Source organism: Terrapene carolina, unplaced genomic scaffold (genome assembly GCF_002925995.2).
Source record: "Terrapene carolina triunguis isolate 2854851 unplaced genomic scaffold, T_m_triunguis-2.0 Scaffold88, whole genome shotgun sequence".
NCBI classification, from domain to species: Eukaryota; Metazoa; Chordata; order Testudines; family Emydidae; genus Terrapene; species Terrapene triunguis.
The window spans coordinates 5,418,332-5,438,927 of record NW_020664439.1 but is presented as its reverse complement, the minus strand read 5'-3'; the positions used below and the strand labels follow the sequence as shown (position 1 = coordinate 5,438,927).

At 48.1% G+C, this 20,596-nt stretch overlaps 1 protein-coding gene across 1 annotated transcript in view; it reads right to left on the bottom strand.

Annotated features, from left to right (window-relative positions):
- The window catches only part of YEATS2 (YEATS domain containing 2), a 72,850-nt gene extending 58,795 nt beyond the window's left edge, over positions 1–14,055 (bottom strand). The window contains exons 1-6 of the mRNA XM_024216801.3: positions 13,949–14,055; positions 13,150–13,433; positions 11,754–11,871; positions 7,534–7,631; positions 7,336–7,428; positions 3,303–3,545 (exon numbers count right to left, since the gene is read on the bottom strand). Coding sequence (XP_024072569.1) covers positions 3,303–3,545; positions 7,336–7,428; positions 7,534–7,631; positions 11,754–11,853 — 534 coding nt within the window. The 5' untranslated portion in view covers positions 11,854–11,871; positions 13,150–13,433; positions 13,949–14,055. The remainder of the gene's footprint in view (positions 1–3,302; positions 3,546–7,335; positions 7,429–7,533; positions 7,632–11,753; positions 11,872–13,149; positions 13,434–13,948) is intronic.
- Between the last annotated feature and the right edge of the window lie 6,541 nt (positions 14,056–20,596).

The window sequence follows — 20,596 nt, the reverse complement described above, 5'->3', positions numbered from 1 at the left end:
CCTGTTGAGAACCGCTGTGGTAGGGTCTTCAGTAATCTGACAAACCACATGTCTGCAATAAAAATGGATTCTGTGCTGAGTTTACTGGAAAACAGACCAGTGATCCCAGAGATCCTGTCATGGAAAGTAAGGGGCTTACTGCAGCCTAATTGGGGGGCACTCAGTCACCATCTGGCTACTCTCTGGCAGTCAGTAACTCTCCAAAACAGGGCTGGGGCCCTGCTGGTGGTGCTGGTCTGCCTCCCTGCATGCTCAGCATACTACTCCATTCCACTGGGCATTATTCAACTTCATGTGCAATACAGAATCAGTTATTTCCATCACTGGTTACTGCTACTCGCCAAACTGCAGAATTCAATTATCTTCAATGGGTCAACCCATCACTGGTATGGATTAATGAGATTCTGCTATAATAGTAACTACATGGCTCTGATTTTTTTCCTGCTGGAAATGGAGAGACTCTTTACATGACTCTTCTGGTGGATCTGGATCATTTCTATTAGTCTATATGTTATTAAACCATCATGCCTTGGTTTAGGCAATGCTGTGCAATGGTTAGGGCCGGGGAGTGGGAGAGGGGAATACCAGGAATCAAGACTCCTAAGTTTCTTTGCCAGCTATGCAACCAATTCATTGTGAGGCACTGAGCAAGTCTGAGAAATCCCTTCTGTAAAATGGGTGCAGTAATAAGTACTGCCTGCTTCGCAGGTATGGTGTAAGTCTTAGTTCTTATTTGAAAAAGGGCTGCGAGATCCTCAGGTGAAAAGATGCTATTGATTCTTCATAAGCTTAAGTCCAGGAATTTATAAAAGAGTTGAACATTTTCCTGGGAACAGTGGGAAAAAAACAGATCCCACCCTGCTGGCAGCATTCTGGCTGCAGCCAGAAAGGAAATGGATGGCAAGTTAGGCTAATTATGACTTCCTAGAGGAGCAGCTGGGTACAAACAAGAAGATTCCCCTTTCTCCTGTGCAGGGCTGTTAACTGGGGCTGCTTACGAGGAATCTGTTTCTCTGGAGGAGAAGGGACCGTTTGCTACTGTTCAGAGAAGAGTTAATTTGTTAACTTGCAACCCCAGAAGCAAGGGAATTAATTTGTTTCTATTCCTCTGAAGGAAGTGAGCTGACAACTGACCACATTGAAAACAGGGAACAATTAGTGCTTGTTATAGGAAAGGGAGCTTTTTCCCCCTTCCCTCCCTTCCTGAGGGAAGGAGATGATTTTGCTTTAACACCTTCAGGATGGTTTAATCAATGAAGACCCCCTGCCAGTTAGTATCATATTATCTGAAGGGGGTGCTGAGCAGACCAAACCTCAGATACAGTAGATGAAGTCTTCAGAATTGCTGTAAGTGATGAAATTCCCATAGCAACTAGCAGCCAGGCAGCTGCACCACTGACAGACACGACCAAAACAATGAGGGTCCCAGCAATGTGCCAACAGAAAGCCACCGACTGGCAAGACAACTTGGATGCTCACTTGGATACAACACTGCTGGGAGCCACAAACTTCCCCCTCCCTCTCAGGGCTTGTCTTCACTGCACAGTTAACTCAAGTGTTGCCACTAACTTGAGTTCCGTTCACAAACAAACCTTCTAGCTTGAGTGTGATGGTGCTTTTAAATCAAATTGGCTGACTCCTCTCCCTGCCCCCTGAGCTATCCCCTTGCCCGCATACAGCCCCTAGCTATCCCCTCCCTACTCCTGAGCTACCCCTGTGCCTACACACCGCCCCTAGCTATCCCCTCCCTACTCCTGAGCTACCCCTGTGCCTGCACACCGCCCTTAGGTACCCCTCTCCCTGCACCCTGAGCTGTTTTCAAACTTTTTGAGCTGAGCCCCCCACCTTTGAGTTATAAATATTGGTTGCAGCCCCACCCCCAACCAAGACTGGTAGGTGACCTGCTGAGGTGAGTCGGGGGTGGAGGTGGCGCTCTCTCCACATATCCTGCCATGCGGAGCTGGCTCGATCCCCACTGGCCTGTGCCCACCCAAAATAAAAGTCAAACTAGACCTATGCCTGAGCTCCTCCCCACCCCGGCCCAGAGCCCCCCGTTCCCCGCTGGGCTCTGGAGTTTTTATAGCATGATGTGGGGGGGTATCAGAAAGAAAAAGGTTGCAAACCCCTGCCTTAGAGAACATGTGCTAACTGGATCTGTAGCCTAACTCAGTGGTTCTCAACCTTTCCAGACTACTGTACCCCTTCAAGGAGGCTGATTTGTCTTGCATACCCCAAGTTTCACCTCAATTAAAAACTATTTGCTTATAAAAATCAGACATAAAAATACAAAAGCATCACAACCACACTATTACTGAAAAATTGCTGACTTTCCTGTTTTTACCATATAATTATAAAATAAATTGATTTGGAATATGAATATTGTACTTACATTTCAATGTGATACTTGAGCCTGTTTTTCACTTGTGAACCTTGTCTGAAGCCTGAACCCAGGCAGCAGGGCTGAAGCATGTGACTTAGCTTCACGGGGCCCTCTCTGGCATGCAACCCTGGGGCCTCGTGGGTCAATTACCTGCTTGCCACCCCTATTGCTGGCCCTGCACTTGTGACCTCCCTTAAACCCAGCCCTCGACCCCTGTGGGGGCTGTAACCCCCAGGTTGCGAAACACCATCTAGATGAGTTGGGTACCCCATGGAAGATCTTTGAGTACCCCCAGGGGACATGTACCCCGGTTGAGAACCACTGGTCTAACTTATTAGCTGCCAATCCGATCACTCTGCGCAGTTCAAGCATTATTTTGCAGCGAGGCCTCTCTCACTGGAACTAGACTAACTTGAGAGGAGTTAACTCGAGTTAACTCTACAGTGAAGCCCTATCCTCAGTGAGTCTGCACGATCAGCTAAAGGCAACAGAACAAGTTGCTGGTGGGGCATGGAAGGACCCCCAGGGTATGTCTACACCATGATAAAAAAATCTTCCCTACTGAGTGTCAGCGCTCAGGTCAGCTGACGCAGGCTCAGAGGGCTCGAGCTGCAGGGCTATAAAATTGCAGTATAGACATTTGGGAAGAAGCCTGGGCACCGAGACCCGGGCTCCTGTCCCAGCATCTACACTGCAAGTTTATAGCCCTGCAGCCTGCCAACCTGTCAGCTGACCCAAGCCAGCCATGGGTTTTTATTGCAATGTAGACATATTCCCAGAGAGCAGGGTTGAGAAAAATATACTCCTCACTCTGCTCCCCTGCTGACGCTGGCACAGGCACCCCCGGTAGTTGGGAAGGAATTTCAGGGACCACACACACCTTCTGTCCTTCCGCCCACCCGCCTTTTCAGCTTTACCTTACCCTTCCAGTATTTCTGCTTGGTCTCTGATCCAGGTTGTTTGCCAATCGCTCTTCCATGTCCAGATTGCCATTGTCTTTCTCCAGGAGGAAGTCATTGTGCTGAGATAATGAGTCGCTTTCTGAATGGTTAGCAGATGGCGTTTCTGATCCATGATTAGCAGGAGATGAGGATCTGGATGGCGATTCCAAGAACTTCTTGATTGAAGGATGATTAAAAACCATAGAGTCACATGTCTTGGCTCCCTGCAATAATAAAGTCCAGGCAGATCCATTATTTTTTCCAGCTCAAATAAAACTGGGCCTAGGCCAGAAAATAAGAGCAGAATATCAGCATAAAGAAACAAAGAACCAATATTTAATCACAGGTAAAGCATGCACCACAGATACTGAAAAACTGACTAATGCTCAAGGAAAGAGGGCCAAAATAACCTTCTCCAACACTACAGATGCCTTGGTCCCAAAAAAAAATAAAAATAAAAAAATAAAAAAAAATATCTATCTGGTCCCTGAACTGAGCACTGCAACTTACCCAGACTACTTTGCAGGATGACATTAAACCAAGACTGGCTTCTTTAGGCTTGCAGGCATGTACTTTCTCATAACACAGGTGGTAACGTCACACCGTGTATGCTGCTCAATTCCTGTGGTCAGGCAGGGTATTTAAATGCATTAGACTCCTATTTTTCATACAACTGGCATTCTGCAAACGACTAAGAGACAAGCTGCATGCATCAGTGCCCTGCCTGCTCACGGAATGTAACCAGGGGGTCACGAGTCACATGCTTGCTCATGCCTGCAAACCAAACCAGGCATACTAGATCTCATCTTAGACCTACCTTCCTTAACAGAGTCCCTTTATAGGTGACCTGCAAAGGACAACAATGGGTTAATGCCCCTCTTTTGGCTTTATTATTATGTATAAAGGCAGCCTAGGAGGTTTTTTCCTGCTTGCATTTAACTTTAAGCATATAAATCTGCCTCATCAAGGAGGTCTCCTTCGAAGAGAGAGAGAACTGGAGTAATAACTTTCTCAGCCCTGAACTGAAGAGGTGGGGGTTTTGAATCTTTGGGGGATAGGATTTTCCACAGTGCGTAAGGGCAATGTTTTCGAAAAATCCCATGGCTAATAAAGCTCTTTCCTCCCAACTGTTTGTTAGGTAATTGCGTTAAATAGAATCATAGAATATTAGGTTTGGAAGAGACCTCAGGAGGTCATCTAGTCCAACCCCCTGCTCAAAGCAGGACCAACACCAACTAAATCATCCCAGCCAGGGCTTTGTCAAGCTGGGCCTTAAAAACCTCTAAGGACGGAGATTCCACCACCTCCCTAGGTAACCCATTCCAGTGCTTCACCACCCTCTTAATGAAACAGTGTTTCCTAATATCCAACCTAGATCTCCCCCACTGCAACTTGAGACCATTGCTTCTTGTTCTGTCATCTGCCACCACTGAGAACAGCCGAGCTCTATCCTCTTTGGAACCCTCCTTCAGATAGTTGAAGGCTGCTATCAAATGCCTCTTCACTCTTCATTTCTGCAGACTAAACAAGCCCAGTTCCCTCAGCCTCTCCTCATAAGTCATGTGCCCCAGCCCCCTAAACATTTTCGTTGCCCTCCGCTGGACTCTCTCTCCAATTTGTCCACATCCCTTCTGTAGTGGGGGGACCAAAACTGGACGCAATACTCCAGATGTAGCCTCACCAGTGCCGAATAGAGGGGAATAATCACTTCCCTCAAATACTCACTAATTAAAACAAACTTTTTAGACAGTCTGGCCATGTCTACACTAGCGAGTTTACAGCGACACAGCTATACCGATGCAGCTGTAAGAGCGTTCGTGTAGCCGCTGTATGTCGATGGGTGAGATCTCTCCCGTCGACACAATTAAACCACCTCCAAAGAGCATCAGTAGCTATGTCGGTGGGAGAGATAACTCCTGCCAACAGAGGACTGTCCACACTGGTGCTTCTGTCACTGTAACTTATGTCGCTCCGAAGGGTGTTTTATTCACTCCTCTGAGCAACTAAGTTACACAGACAAAAGTGCAAGTGTAGAAATTGCCTCTGACTGGCAATCTCTTCCCCTCCTGAATCCTGAGCTTTGACTTCCTTGGTATTTGCGATGTAATAATCCTACTATTTCTCCAGTTACCCATCAAATATTCCATGAAAAAACTTTTGGGCCTTCTCTGTGCATCAAAAGAGCAAATAACCAAAAACCCATTTTGTTTGTTCTCCTCTAATCAAACAGATTATACTAATTTTCAGGAAAAAAAGTTAAGTAAATAACTGAAACCATATTTAATTATAAACTTCAAAACCTATCTGTACTGCAGTAAGTTCACATGGTCAGAAAAGCTGGGTTTTGTTTTTAAATTACAGCAGATCAAGCATCTTGTAAACACAACTTGCTGGAAGTTCATAGGTATTTAAAAAGTGAACACAATGAATTAAACTACAACAGACTGACACACTTTACTAGACATGAAAGTGAAACTATGGTAGCTGCCGATAAAACCAAACTGGTATTAACCCTTACTTAAAAACATTGCATGGATGGCAAAAAAAATCTATCAGCCTTGTAAAATTAAAGGAGCTTTGGTCTAGCCAACATGCAAATTAGACCCGTTGAACAAAACTCGAATTCAATCAGAAATGTACCCGAACTTCAGCACCCAGCACAAACTCAAAAGCTGTAGAAAAAAACAGGGACAATAGCTGTACTTCTGTGAAGATTTCTTAAGAATAAGAGCAACTTTTGAAGTGAACGTAATATGTGTGAAGCATGTAAGACTCACAGATAAATTGGGGGGGAGGGGGAACTCTCCATCTGATAGAGCAGATACAGAAACTGATAGAGCAGGTACAGAAAGCAGGAGGGGGACAGTACAAACCCCTTGCTAATGTGCCTTCCTGTGGTACTAGAGGGAGCACTTGAAGATCAGAAGTAGCTCAGTCATTAAGAATAGTCAACACAGAAATCCAGAAAAAACATTCCTCCCATCACCACCAAATTCTCTGTCCATACCAGTTGACCAACATGTGTTTGAAGAGGCAAAAAGCAAGTTAAGATTTTAAAAAGAAAACTTTAAAAAGCCTTGTGAAAGTGCTAATAGGATACTAGTGTAACACAAGAAACCCCTGCTGAGTAGAACCATGCATCTGGGTATTCTCTAGGCAGGTAAGGCAAACCCATGGCTTCCATCCACATGCCTGAAGTTTGACACAGCAGTTCCATTCTTTATTAGAACTCAGATCAAAATATTAGCAATTTAAAGGTGAACTGCAAGTCAAAAACAAAACTTGAGTTAAACCCAGGCACATGTCCTGACACTCCAACTTGCTAGACCATAGGAGCACATAGCATGGGTTTTAACTAGCTGTTTCTAAATTCATTTTCTCCCATTTATTACATCTCCTTGGTACTCCCTGGTTCACTGCAGGTATTATTCTGTGAAGTCATAAAAACAGTGGGCTCCATGTGTGAAAGGAAGGATGGTTTTGAAGTTAAGGCACTGACTGGGACTCAGGAGATCTGGGTTTCTGTTCCCAAGTCTCCCAGATTCCCTGTGTGACCTTGGATAAATCATTAATCCCTCTTCTACCTCAGTTCTCATCTGTAAAATGGGATAATACTGTCCTACTCTAAAGAGTGCTGCACAGATAAATTCATTAATCGTTGAGAAGTCCTGTGTACTAATACAGTGGTGATGAGCACTGTAGAAAAGACACTAAATTTCAGAAAATAAAACAAGGGTGGTGATGGTTTTTCAGGGAGAGGAGGCAACAGCGTTTCTGGAATGAAAGAATTTAACGACGTAGTTAAAATCTGTCTGTGCTGAATGCCCCTGCAGCCCGTTTTGTGGCAGCACAAGTTGTGTGCAATTCAGTTACCACGTTTGTTTTGCAGTTCAGCTTTCAAGCATTTACGACTGTACCACAAAAGCAAAACAGGAAAGCTACACAGCGGCTAAACTATGCAGTCTAACTTTGCAAATATTCTCCAGTCTTATTGTTCCAAAAATAAATTTTTACCTCTCCAACTTTAAGGAGACCAGCAGAAGCATAATAGTTAGCCACAATGCAGGCACGAAGCTTATCCATCATCCTCCTTGCCTCAAGCAGGCGCTATAAAAAGAAGAGAAACTGTATTATAAAGTACTGCAATTGCAGCACTTTTCAATACTTCCTGATCCTCTAACTTCTCTCTTTTTAAGAGAGAGACCTTTATACCTGATCTATGACTTCAATCTCATGTTCCTTATTCTTCATTTCAACAGCAAACTGCTCTTTAATAATTGTCTCAATCTTCTGTACAGCAGCATCTCGAGCTGTTCAAAAAAGCACATTAAAATAAAAGGGTAGTTCAATCCTAAAGGTTCTACGTGAAAAGAAATGTTAAAGAAGGAAAAATAAAGGTTACGGTAACTGAGCACAACACAATGGAAGGGATCTCTAGCACTGAGTGCCAATTTGTTTTTATTTCTGGTCTGCACCAGAACATAATTTCTCTTAAAATAGGTATATAAGTTGGTTTTTACAAGGTTTTTTTTATTCTTGTAAGCACTGAGGTGGGAGACCAGTCATGAGACATTGTTTACTATTAGATCTGAAAAGAAGTAAATATTAAAAGAGAAAAAAATGCCACCCACACTGCAACATAGCCATTAGAATACAACAAACATATGCATCAATATGCAAACACAATACAGAGAGGATGAGGGGGCAGAACCACACACACACCAAAAAGGAAGTCTATAGATGGGAAAGGGAAGGCTGTATCCTACTATGATAAACAGCAGGGGTGCCCAACCTTCGGCCCACCAGAACATTTCATAAGGCCCATGGCCTGCTTCAACATAATATAGTAAGGGCTGATTTATTAGCATTTCTTGTCGTGTATATATCATTTTAGTTTACACAAGGAAGTATCAAAAAATGCAATAAAGAATGGGTTTAATAAAAAAAAGTGTCATGTTTCATATAAGCACAAGCCTGTAAATAACAACACTCTGCGTTCACAGCTCAGCTGTAGACTAACCAGACCACTTAAACATATACTTCTTTAGTGATTGTTGCTATAAAAATTCAGGAAGACACCTTCAGACATGCACAGGTTAGCTGTAGTCTGCCACAGATGCAATACTTTTGATTGGCAGGTAAATGCAGATGATGAGTGAAAATGCCTCCAACAAAAAAAACGGACAGTGAACATTGAATGTCATGTTTTTCAAGGTAAGTGGACCAATCAATTCTTTTTTGTCCTCATCAAGGCAAATTATTATGTCTCATTTATAAACAAACAGTTGCCGTGTGGAAGGAATATAACATCAAGAGACACTATGACACAAAACACAGGGAAAAGTATGATGCACCACGGACTGCAAAGATCATGTCTTTGAAAAAAGAGATTGGAAGTTTACAGCAAATGCTAAGAATACAAGAAGAAGAAAAAGCAGCAGCAGTGAAGGCAAGCTACCATATTGTGTATTTACTGGGCCCTAAATGTAAATCTTTTTCTGACAGGGAGTTCATAAAAAATTGTATGAATGTGGTTATGGAGGAAATGTGTCCTGACAAAAGGAACCTTATTGAAGCGGTAAGTCTGTCTCGCCCGATTTTTACTTGAAGAATAGAAGATATTGGTGAAGATTTAAAAGAACGGCTCTGTGAGAAAATCCAAAATTGTGAGATTTTTTTCAATGGCTTTGGATGAAAGCAATGACATTACTGACGGTGCTAATTTTCATTCGTGGAATAGACAAGGCATTTCAAGTCACTGAGGAGTTTGTGGCGCTCCAGACACTTCATGGGAAAACTACTGGTGAAGACTTGTTTTGGAGATTTGCCCATACTATTAGGGAACTTGGTCTGTCTTGGAATCAATTTGCTGCAATAACAATGGACAGCACTAAGAACATGGTAAGCCACAAGATTGGACTGATTGGGCTCGTGTATAAGGCTGGTGATTAGTGTAACGCTGAAAGGACAATGGTGTTGCATTGTATTATTCACCATGATGCTCTGTGTGGAAAACTTCTGAACTTGGAAAATGTAATGACAACCATGGTGGCCATTGTAAACTCGATTAGAGCACCTGGGTTGAATCACTGCTCATTTCAAACATTCCTGAAGAAAACTGATTCAGAATACGAGGATGTGATATACTATAGTGAGGTACATTGGCTTAATCATGGAAATATGCTCAAACTTTTCTTCACCTTGCAGAATGAAATCAGTATTTTCAGGAATGAAAAGTCTAAAAATGTATCTGAACTCTCAGATCCAGTGTAGTTGTGGGATTTGGCAACTCTAAAAGATTTAACAAGCCATTTGAATTATCTCAATTTGAAATTGCAAGGTAAAAAAGGCTTGTTTCCCATTATACTCAGATGTGAAAGCCTTTCAAGCAAAACCAAAACTCTTGTGACAACACTCAGAGAGAGGAACACTATCTCACTTTCCTTCCTGTGAAAAACTTAGTCACGATGAAAACAGTGTTCCGGTTCCGTGTGCCCGAATGGTAAAATTACTGGACGTCCTGGATGAGAATTTTGAGGCCAGATTTTCCGAATTCAAGTCACACACAAGTGATGTTCGACTATTTGAAAATCCTTTTGTTGCTAATGTGGATAATATCCCTGCCTCTCTGCAAATGGAACTGATTGAACTGCAGTTTAACGGACATGTTTCACAAAAAGAAACTGGTGAAGTTTTACTCACTACTGCCCAATGATCAGTTAGAACAATAGTTCACTGTGAAGCCAGAGACCCACTCAAACACCTTAATCTCTAGTATGGCATCAGATGCTCGGTATCACAGTAAGACATCCATGTCAAAGTAATTTAACTTTGGATATAAAGGGCAGCGTAGTCTTTCATTAATGCAAGTCCCAGCATAGCATCATCTAATTTTTGCAAAGCCTCAAATACTAAGAGTTACTCTCCTTGAAACTGAAAGTTAGAGACTTCAGCCACAATGGTGATTGAGTCCATCAAGGAAATACAGTGCCCACAAATTGGGCTGTTGTGATCTCCTTACAGGTGCCCTTAACTCCAGCTACATCAGCCCACAACTCAGTTTCTGCAATATGTTACAAACGGAACATGGCACTCTTGCCTGGCTGGAAAATTAAACTACCTTTTCGGGAAAAGTAACTGGGTTCAAGTTAACTGACAGTAGCTGAAAGTCCAGATCAATCTCTCCTCCTCCCACTCACCCAAACTTCGGATCAGAACATTCAAACTTTGTCTACATTCAAAGCTGCACTAGTTTAATGTAAATCCATTTAAAACCCAACTTAGTTAACCCAGGGCACACAAACATTCCTGAACTGACTTCAACTGACACTGATTGCTTACCAAATTAAGCTAAAAATCAATATAAGCCAGGCTTAAATAGATTTAGGAGACTGTCCACACAGGGGTTTGCACCAGTTTAACAAAGTAGACCAGACCTGACAAGTACATTCAAACTAAATCTCTGCCTCAGGCATGCCCAGTAGTGCACTTCCCCCTAGTCTCACCTCCAAGGCATTACTTATATAGCTGTCAACATCTTCCCCCCCTCCCGGCAGCTCAGTTCTGTTGCTCTGCTCCAGCTCCTTAGCTTCCTCATATCCCAGAGACAGTTCTGTTCCTTCTGCTCTACTTCCACTCATCCCTTCTGATCCCCTGCCCTCCCACTAGCAGCTCAGAGCTGCTATGCCTGATGCCGCTCAGCCCACTCCACATCCTGTGACATTCACCTGCCCAGAGAACACTTCAACTTGTCCAGAGCTGCCAGGCAATAGGATTGTTCCCAAATTGAGCATTTTCCATTGTGCTGAATGAAAACCCATTCACCCTGTTGCTTCCTCTCTACTCTCCACTGTATTCTTCCATCCATCCAGCTTTCCTCCATCAATTTTACCTTCCTTCCCTGTCTGCCTCTTTCTCCCAAGTCTCTCTCCCCTACTCTGCTTCTCCAAGTTTCACTTCATTGGCTTCACCTGCCCAAAATTATGATCATCTGTCTCCCCTTCTGCAAGAGTCAGACCTCTAAACATTGGCAACAACCTTCTCTTCCCAGCTATGGTTTGCTACCCAATTACATCCTGTGAGCTTATGCATTGTCTGTCAGCACTGCCTTGTTTCTTTACTTAGGCCTGGTCTACACCTAAAACTTAGGTCAATCTAGCTACATCACTCAGTGGTGCAAAAAAATATACACCCCTCAGAGATGTAGCAAAGCCGACATAAGCCCCAGTACAGATAGCACTAAGCCGACAGAAGAATTCTCCCAGATTCTGTGCATTCATTACTTGCTTCCTTATCATCTGTAGTCACTATAACTCTAATGTAATGCTAGTTCGTCTGCTCAGCTAATAGAGCTCAATGCCTGCAGTTTTCCATAGGGTACAGTATATGGAGAGTTTTATCTTCCATAAGATTCCATGACAGGCAGTTCCTACCTGACTGTTCTGCTGCTTTGTGACGTTTATTTGGATGTGTGACTGAAATCTCCTCATAGTCCGGGTCCTTCTCCTCAATCACTCTCTTGATTCCAGACATGGTAGTTTGACTGCTTCGCTGAGAGGAGAAAAAAAGAATCCCATTGACACTCGAACTGACTTCAGGCCTCTAAAGCCACATGATTTAATAGGGGAAGTCTGCCCTACAAACAGTAAGAGAGGAAAGGCTATGTTTTGAATGGCTGTTTCCCTTATTGCTCCTAGTTGTGATTTATCAAACTGCTCAGCTGGTCCCAAAACTCTGCATCGTTCCTGTTCCAATTTTGTTACGCACTGCTATACAATCCAAGAGTGCAGCTCCAGATTTGTTTCTCTCTACAAACACAGGCAGTAATGCCTTTTAAAAGTAAATTTTATACTGAGATGGCAGGCCAGAAAGCGGACGCTATCTATCTTGCCACTGAACAGCTACAGCAATTCAAGATAGCTCATCCCTCACCTGGAGGGAACATCTTTACAGGTGAGAGTGGAGCTCACTTTCCATGCTATTTTTTTCTTGGCACCTTTGCCAAGACTGCTAACAAAGAAGCCAGTTGTCATGGACTTGCAATAGGGACATTTGCCCAGTCAGACGTAATCTGAGACCACCAACTTTTCTCCCACAAGCTAGTGAGGGATGTTCGCTACCAACTAAAGTGAAGGCACCAAATCCTGTTTCTAGTCCTCTGAATCATCCAACCCCTTATCACCGGAGTGTCTCCTTCTTCAGTGTTTAAAGAAGATCCGAATTTGTCTGCATTAACTGATTAATACCCAATTCTAGTAAAGCTAGGATTCTCATCAGCATGTCAGTTGTCATCCCCTTTCTTTATCACTTAATTATTATACAGTAATTTGTTCAACGCAAATTGATTCATTCTTTGGTATCAACAAACTGGGCAAGCATAATTGTGAATCTGCTGAGGTCCAAATAAGCAACAAAGATCAAAAAAGAGCAACACAGTAGAAAAAGCTAGGAGAGTTATACAGGTGTGGGGGGGAAGGGTGAATTTAAGCCACCTCAGATATACAAGTATAACTCTCTAATTTGATACTTTTATTCCAGAATGAGAATGCTTTTTTCCAGTTTCACTTATGTTGCTTTGGATGGGGCTTAAACTAAGCCCCAAAAAGCCATTCTCATTCCAGAATAAGAGAGTTCACAAGGTGAGTTATACTTGTATAACTAGAAAAGTTTCCCATGTAAACAAGCCTTTAGAAATCTGAAATTAAATCTACAGGAAAAAATGATAGGACAGCATGTATGCTTGTGTCAGCTGTAACTAAGTCTAAAATGAGTGCCCTTTCACAATCAGGTACAGTTGAGAAACATTTTGCATGTGCTTTTATTTTTTACCTTTGAGATAGCAGGAATGTAAAGTCTGGTTTCCCCTGGCTTTGCTAGGGAACGTGTGGGAGGTGTCCAATGTTGATTTTAAACTCTCTGCCCTTTTTCAAGGAGTGGAGTGTTGAATCTCGAACAGATGTCCCCTTTGTTGCCGCAGTTAAACGGACATTAACAAAAGCCGTTTTAAACAGTCAGAATAAAAGTTATTTTCTTTCAATTCCTCAGCTTTCAACTGTGATTTGTGTTACCACTAGTCTTCCAGGTGCCTTTAGAGGTTGCAGGGTAGACAAGACCTGAATTTGAAGTGAGAAAGGGAAAAAAATTCTTAGGTGATCTTTATGTGGAAAGAGCGAGGGCCCCACGAGGTTACCCGGACCCCTGGATTTGGGGAGAACATGGCTACTTGCAAACAGGGCATGACCCTCCCTCGCCACTCACGTCGCCCGTTGAGGAGGCAAACGTGCCACTTTTGTGTCTCCTGGCTGCGGGGCGGCATGGGGTGCCCAAGGGCTCGCACATCCCCCCAGCTGCACGTACCGCAACCCCCCTGTCCGTTCAGGGACCCGACCCGCGTCCGACCCAGACTCAGGGGGGAGCTAGCTCTGCTCCAGCCCCAGGGCAAGAAGGGGCGGGAGCCGGGGCGCCCCCTGGTGCAGGACAGCGACCCGGGGGCTATTGCCCCTGCAGAGCCTGCACGGGGGCCAGGGCGCCGGGCAGGCCCCGCCTGCTGCCCCCGAGCCATGCGGCCGCCCCCGCATTGTCCCCTCGCCCTGCTACCCCAGCCCCGCGCCGCAGCCTCGCCGCCTACCGGGGTCCGCTGCTCGCCCCGCCCGGCCCCGAGCGCTCAGCGCGGCCCCCGGCCGCCCTGTGCAGCAGCCGCCGCAGCGAGCGCCGCCATCGGCCCAGCGACCTGCTCGGCTCGGCTCGGCTCCGGCTGCCCGTCACTCCGAGGGGGGGGAGCCGCGCAGGCGGACGGCGGCGAAGGGGCGGGGCGGCCTCCGCGGGGCTCCAATGGGAGCCGTGGCGCCTGGGCCGGGCGTAGCTGAGCCGCTACCAGCCCCCAGCCGGCCTGTGGCTTAGGGCAGATCGAGCCCGGCCCCAGCTCTCCCCTGCCCGCTGGGGCCTGGGCCGCAGCCAGGTGTTCTCCAGCGGGGCCGCTGCTCCTGAGTGACCTTCGGGTTGCCCTGGGAATGGGTCAGGAAAAGCCCCCAGACAGGCACTGGGTGGCCGTGGCCAGTGTAGAGTTTGGGGACCCAGTCTCTTTGTTAGGAAGGGCCCTGCAAGGGGTAATGCGGCTCTGCACAGCGCCTGGAAGGCAACAAGCCCTTGTCACACAGGAGACTGATTTTAAGGGAACTATTAAAGTTTCTCTCTCTGGGGAGTAAACATCTTGCTTTGTGTATCAACGAGCCATCGGCAGATTGGCTTATCCCTTTTTAACTCTACCTCGTTCACTCTGGCTGACCTACTACAACCAAGTGACACACTGATCAAGTGAAATGCTCCTTTAAAAATACCGGCTCCACAGTCGCATACAGTTTTTTCTCTCTAAAAGCAATCAATACTGGTATTTGGGGAGAGCAAGAGGAACTCTGCTGGAACAGGCTGGAGGGATTAGGAGACTTGGGGATTTGTTGTTTGACTGAAAGGCACAGTGGGAACTAGTAAATATTTTGCTCAGAAAAGAAACCTTTGGCTTATATGCAGGGCTGCCAGCCAGACATCTGATTTTGACCTGTCCCATGTCTAATCCACCTTTGTATTGTTGGGCTCACACTAGAATCAATGGTGTGCAGTGACAATTGTAGGACTGCTAACCATCGTGATCCACCGCTTCCGCTGCAACTCTGCTCTCCTGCTCCCCAGCGACGAGCTCGGGGGATCTGTACTGGCTTCCTGGGTGCTGCTGGCAGCAGACGATGCAGTAGGGCTGCTAACCGTTGTCATCCACCACTTCCGCTGCAACTCTTCTCCCCAGCGACGAGCTCGGGGGATCCGTACTGGTCCTCGTGGGTGCTGCTGGCAGCAGATGGTGCAGTAGGACTGCTAAACGTCCTCGTCAAACATGTAGCTTGGCCGGGGGTTCTGGGAAAGTCTTCCCTGCCCAGCTCCTAGCAACCTCCAGGGCATGGTGTACGGCTCCATCACTTCCCCTGCAACTCTGCTCTCCTGCTCCCCAGTGACGAGCTCGGGGAATCCGTTCATGAAGCCTGGACAGTAGTAAGGAGCAGTTCAACTATAGGCTGAGCAAGTGCAGAATGGTGGTAGAATGTGCATTTGGACGTTTAAAAGCTTGCTGGCACTGTTGGTCAGACCTCAGCTCAACCAACATTCCCATTGTTATTGCTGCTTGCTGTGTGCTCCATAATATCTGTAAGAGTAAGGGGTAGACATTTATGGTGGGGTGGGAGGTTGAGGCAAATTGCCTGGCGTCCAATTTTGAGCAGCCAGACACCAGGGCGATTAGAAGAGCACAGCAAGGCGCACTGCGCATCAGAGAGGCTTTGAAAACCTGTTTCATGACTGGCCAGGCTTCGGTGTGACAGTTGTGTGTGTTTCTCCTTGATGCAAACCTGCCCCCTTTGTTGATTTTAATTCCCTGTAAGCCAACCACCCTCCCCCCTTCGAAATAAAGTAGCTATTGTTTTGAAAACATGCATTCTTTATTAATTAAAAAAAAATGAGAGAACGGACAAGGTAGCTCGGGTGGGGTAGGGGAGGAGGGAAGGACAAGGCCACATTGCTTATTGTAGCCACACTAAAAATCAAACTGTTTGAATGACAGCCTTCTGTTGCTTGGGCCATCCTCTGGAGTGGAGTGGCTGGGTGCCCGGAACCTCTTCCCCTCCTCCCCCCATTCTTGAGCGTCTGGTTGAGGAGGCTATGGAACATGGGGAGGAGAGTAGGCGGTTATACAGTGGATGTAGCGGGGGTCTGTGCTCTTGTTGGCTTTCCTGCAGCTCCAACAGATGCTTCATCATGTCCGTTTGCTCCCCCATTAGCCTCAGCATCGCGTCCTGCCTCTGCTCTTTGCGCTCACTTAATTCTTTCCTGGCCTCTGCCACTGAATCAGGGCCGGCTCCAGGCACCAGGCACCCAAGCTGGTGCTTGGGGCGGCACCTGGAGGGGGGCGGTGTGGCGCTCTGGCCGCCGGGGGGAGAGCCGAGCCCCAGCCGGGGCTCGCCGCCCTCTCGCCGCCCTGCCCCCGGCGCTCTGGCCACCGGGGGGAGAGCCGAGCCCCCGCCGGGGCTCGCCGCCCTCCTCCCAGGGCTCCGGCCGCCCTCCCCCCTGGCGCCCTCCCCCCGGCCGCCGGGGGGAGAGCGGAGCCCCCGCTGGGGCTCCGGCCGCCCCCCCCTCGGCTCCGGCCGGCAAAAAAGCCAGAGCCGGCCCTGCACTGAATGCCTCCATGCATTAAACTGTGCCCTATCAGGGCGGGAGGACTGCATGAGCTCGGAAAACATGTCATCGCGAGTGCGTTTTTTCTGCCTTCTAATCTGCGATAACCTCAGGGACGGAGATGATGAGGGATTGTAGAAACATTCTACGCTCTACAATTCTGGCGGGACTGCATGGTCACCTGTGCTGCTGAGTTCGCCACACTGACCAAACAGGAAATGAAATTCAAAAGTTCCCGGGGCTTTTCCTGTGTACCTGGCTAGTGCATCAGAGTTCAAAGTGCTGTCCAGAGCGGTCACGATGGAGCACTCTGGGATAGCTCCCGGAGTCCAATACAGTCGATTTGCGTCCGCACTATCCCAAATTCGACCCAGCAAAGTCAATTTTACCGCTACTCCCCTCGCCGGGGAGGAGTACAGAAGTTGATTTTAAGAGCCCTTTAGGTCGACGGAACGGGGTTGGTTGTGTGGACGCATTCATTTTTAAATTGACCTAACGCGGCTAAATTCGACCTAACCCCATAGTGTAGACCAGGCCAAAGAGAAGTCATTTTGAGAAGCTGGTTAAAAGAGTTTAGGACTGACAGCATGGGATATGTTTTCTCTAAAAGGATCAGCAGCATAGACTGGAATCATATGGAATTGATTTATTGGGAAGTAGGGGAGACAGATGATACATTTCAGATAAGGATAGTAATTTATGTTTTCTTGTCAAGAGGGAGAGTTGGTGGAGACACCAGGCAGCACAAAGGTTTTCACCATTCTGGAAAATGTATGTATCTACTCCAGAGCGGATCAAATTAGATGAGGCTTGTATTTCTGCACTGCAAGTTCTTCCCAAAGAAAAACTGTACACCTTTCTGCTTTCTCCCATGCTCTCCCTCACCCATGGGAGGAGCTCCCTGTAAACGTCTGCAAAGCTATTTCATTGTCCTTCCAATCCCTCCTTAAACTGTCTTCTGACATGATGCATACAAAAACAGGACAGTGGTTAGACATCCGGTGTGTTGTGACGACTGTTTTCCATTGTTGACCAGTATTGTCTCATTTTGTAGCACTTGTCTATTTGTTGTAACCACCTGTTGTCTCTTTAGGGCAGGAATAGTCTCTTTGTTCTGTGTTTATACTGCACTGTGGGGCCCTGATCCACGATAGGGCCCATTAGTGTAATCACAATGCAAATGATAAGTATGAACAAATTTTAACATACATCAGTGGCACATTTTGGTTATTTGGTAGCCTCTTGCCAACATGAAGAATAAATATCTGTACTAAGAAAATGGTATTCACCTCATAATATGTCACGCTGTCTGGAGTGGTTCAAGATTGTGAGTGCCAACCTGAGAGCAGACTGTCAAAAAGCAGGGCAGACACCCCACACTGGTGGTGTGTTCTATAGTTAGATTTCACCAACCCAGTAACAAATGTTAACTCCTGGATCACTGTAACAGTTTTACCATGGAGTCACAGACAGTCCCCTTGGGTACTGCAGACTATCTTGCCAACCAGGCAAGCTGGACGTAGTGATTAGGGTGACCAGATTAGTAGTATAAAATATCGGGACGGGGGCGGAGCAAAAAAAAAAAAAAGAGTTTTAAAGGGGCCTGGGGCATTAGCAGGCCCCGGCCCTGCGCGCTGCCCTCCCAGTGGAGCCTCCCGCCCCCCGGCCCGCCACGGGCATATGTGGGGCGCGGTGGGTCCGGGCGGGGGCAGCGTGGAGCGGGCAGGGGCCGGGTGGGCAGCAGGGGCCGAATCCCCGCTGCTGCCAGGGAGCCCCGCGCCTCTCCCTCCCGCTCGCGGCTGTGGCTCCTTCCCGGCGGGACACGCCTCCCGCTGCCCCAGCCACATGCGGCGCGCGTCCCCCGCGCCTAGTCTCCCTCCCGCCGGGAAGGAGCAGCTGGACGCGCGCCGCATGTGCGCGGGGCAGGCCGGGGGGCGCGTCCCGCTGGGAAGGAGCCGCAGCCGCGAGCAGGAGGGAGAGGCGCGGGGCTTCCTGGCAGCAGCGGGGATTCGGCCCACACCCCCGCGCCGCCCACCTGGCCCCTGCCCGCTCCGCGCTGCCCCCGACCGGACCCACCGCGCTGCCCCGCGGGCTGCAGGGCTGGAGCAGCCTCCAGGCTGCGCTCCCGGCCCCAGGTGCAGCAGCCCGGGGAGAAGCCCTCTGGCACGGGGGGGGAGATTCACAGCTGACCTCCCCGTCTCCCTCCCTTGCCAGCCCCCCTTTGCCCGCCCGGTGCCCGGGTGCCGGAGCTGACTCACCAGCTCCAGGATCCAGGCACCGCCGCCACCCCCTCCCTCCAGGCTTGCGCCGCCATGCTGCAAGGCTGGGAGGGAGGAGGAATGCTGCGTGGTTGGGGAAGAGGCGGGGCCAGGGTGGGGATTTGGGGAGGGAGTCAATGGGGGAAGGAGGGGGCGGAGCTGGGGCGGGGGGGGGGCGCGAGTGCCAGAGTGGAGGGCAAAATTTCTTTCAGAGCGGAGGGCTAAACATTGGTCGGGACGCAGGACAAAGAAGCAAATATCGGGACAGTCCTGATAAAATCGGGACGTCTGGTCACCCTAGTAGTGATAAATGGTCACTTACACCAAAAATCACAAAATACTGAGGTTGCTCCCAGTCTCAAGAGGCCAGTCACTTTCCCAGATGAATTTGTACCTTAGATTTCACACCAAAGACAATGCTGGTAGCCAATTCTATAGTAAACGATTTACTAACTAGGAAAAAGAAATGAGAGTTATTTACAGGTTAAAGCAAACAACATATAAGCAGGGCTGGATTAACTTTTTGTGGGCCCGGCGCCAAACATATTTGTGGGCCCCCCTGGGGAATGATTGTAAAAGGGGCCGGGGGTAAAAGCACAGTGGGGCAGGAGATAGGGTTGGTCTCTGGAGCAAGGAAGGGGTCAGGGGTAAACTGCAAGCGCAGCAGGGCTGGGGAGGGGGTAAACAGGATCCCCCCCACCCCTGCCCACATAGAGCTGGTACCTACCTGGTTCTAGCCCATTCTCTTTGTCTCTCTCTGCACTGAGCTGCCCCTCCTCCCACAACAGCAGGACAGGTTCTCTTCCAGCCCTCTGGGGTGGGTGTTGGGAGTGGGAGGAGCAGAGGCTAATGTGGTTACTCCTTTAACCGGACATTTAGTTTCCAGTCAGCACTGCTAACCGGACACTCAGATCCCGTTTTCTACTGGAGTTTCCAGTCTAAAACTGGATACCTGGCAACAGGGCTGCCAGAAAAGCCTGAGGGGGGGAGAGGGGCAAGCAATCATTTTTAAAAGTAAGAGGGCTAAGCCTTAAGGGGGGGGGCAAGTGGTGGGTGGGCTAGGGAGTGGAGAGGAGGTAGTGGGCAGGGCCATGTCTGCTGTACTGCCCAGGTAGGTTGGAGACTGGGGGGATCAGCTGACACAGTATCCAGGGTCGGTGCAAGCCCCCCCAACTCCCTCTCCGGAGCATCGCTTATTATAAATTTTCAGAAATGAATACAGTGGAGTCACATCTTACGCGGGGGTTAGGTTCTAAGGTCAGCGCGTATGAGGAAAATTGCATATAGTGAAAATTACCATAAAGTACAGTATACACTAGAACAGGGGTCCTCAACCTAAGGCACGCGGGCTAAAGGTGGCACGCGAGTTGATTTTTTTTTTTTAATGGCAGCCTGCAGGTCCTGGCCACCGCTGAGCCTGCTGCCGGCCTGGGGTTCCGTTCACTCAGCTGCCAACTGGGGTCCCAGCTGGCGACTCCGCTCAGCCTCCTGCCGTTCACCCAGGCCGGCAGGAAGCTGAGCAGGGCCGGTGGCCGAGACCCTGGCTGGAAGGGGCTGGCAGCTGGAACCCCAGATCGTCAGCGGGCTGAGCAGGGCCGGCGGCCGGGACCCCAGACCGGCAGCGGGCTGAGCTGCTCAGCCCGCTGCCGGTCTGGCATTCCGTCCACTGGCTCCTGCCAGCCGGGTCCCGGCTGCTGGATCCATTCAGCCTCCTGGCAGCCGGGACCCCGACTGGCAAGGGCCTGGCAGCCGGAACCCCAGACCAGCAGCGGGCTGAGCGGGGCTGTCGGCTGGCAGGAGCC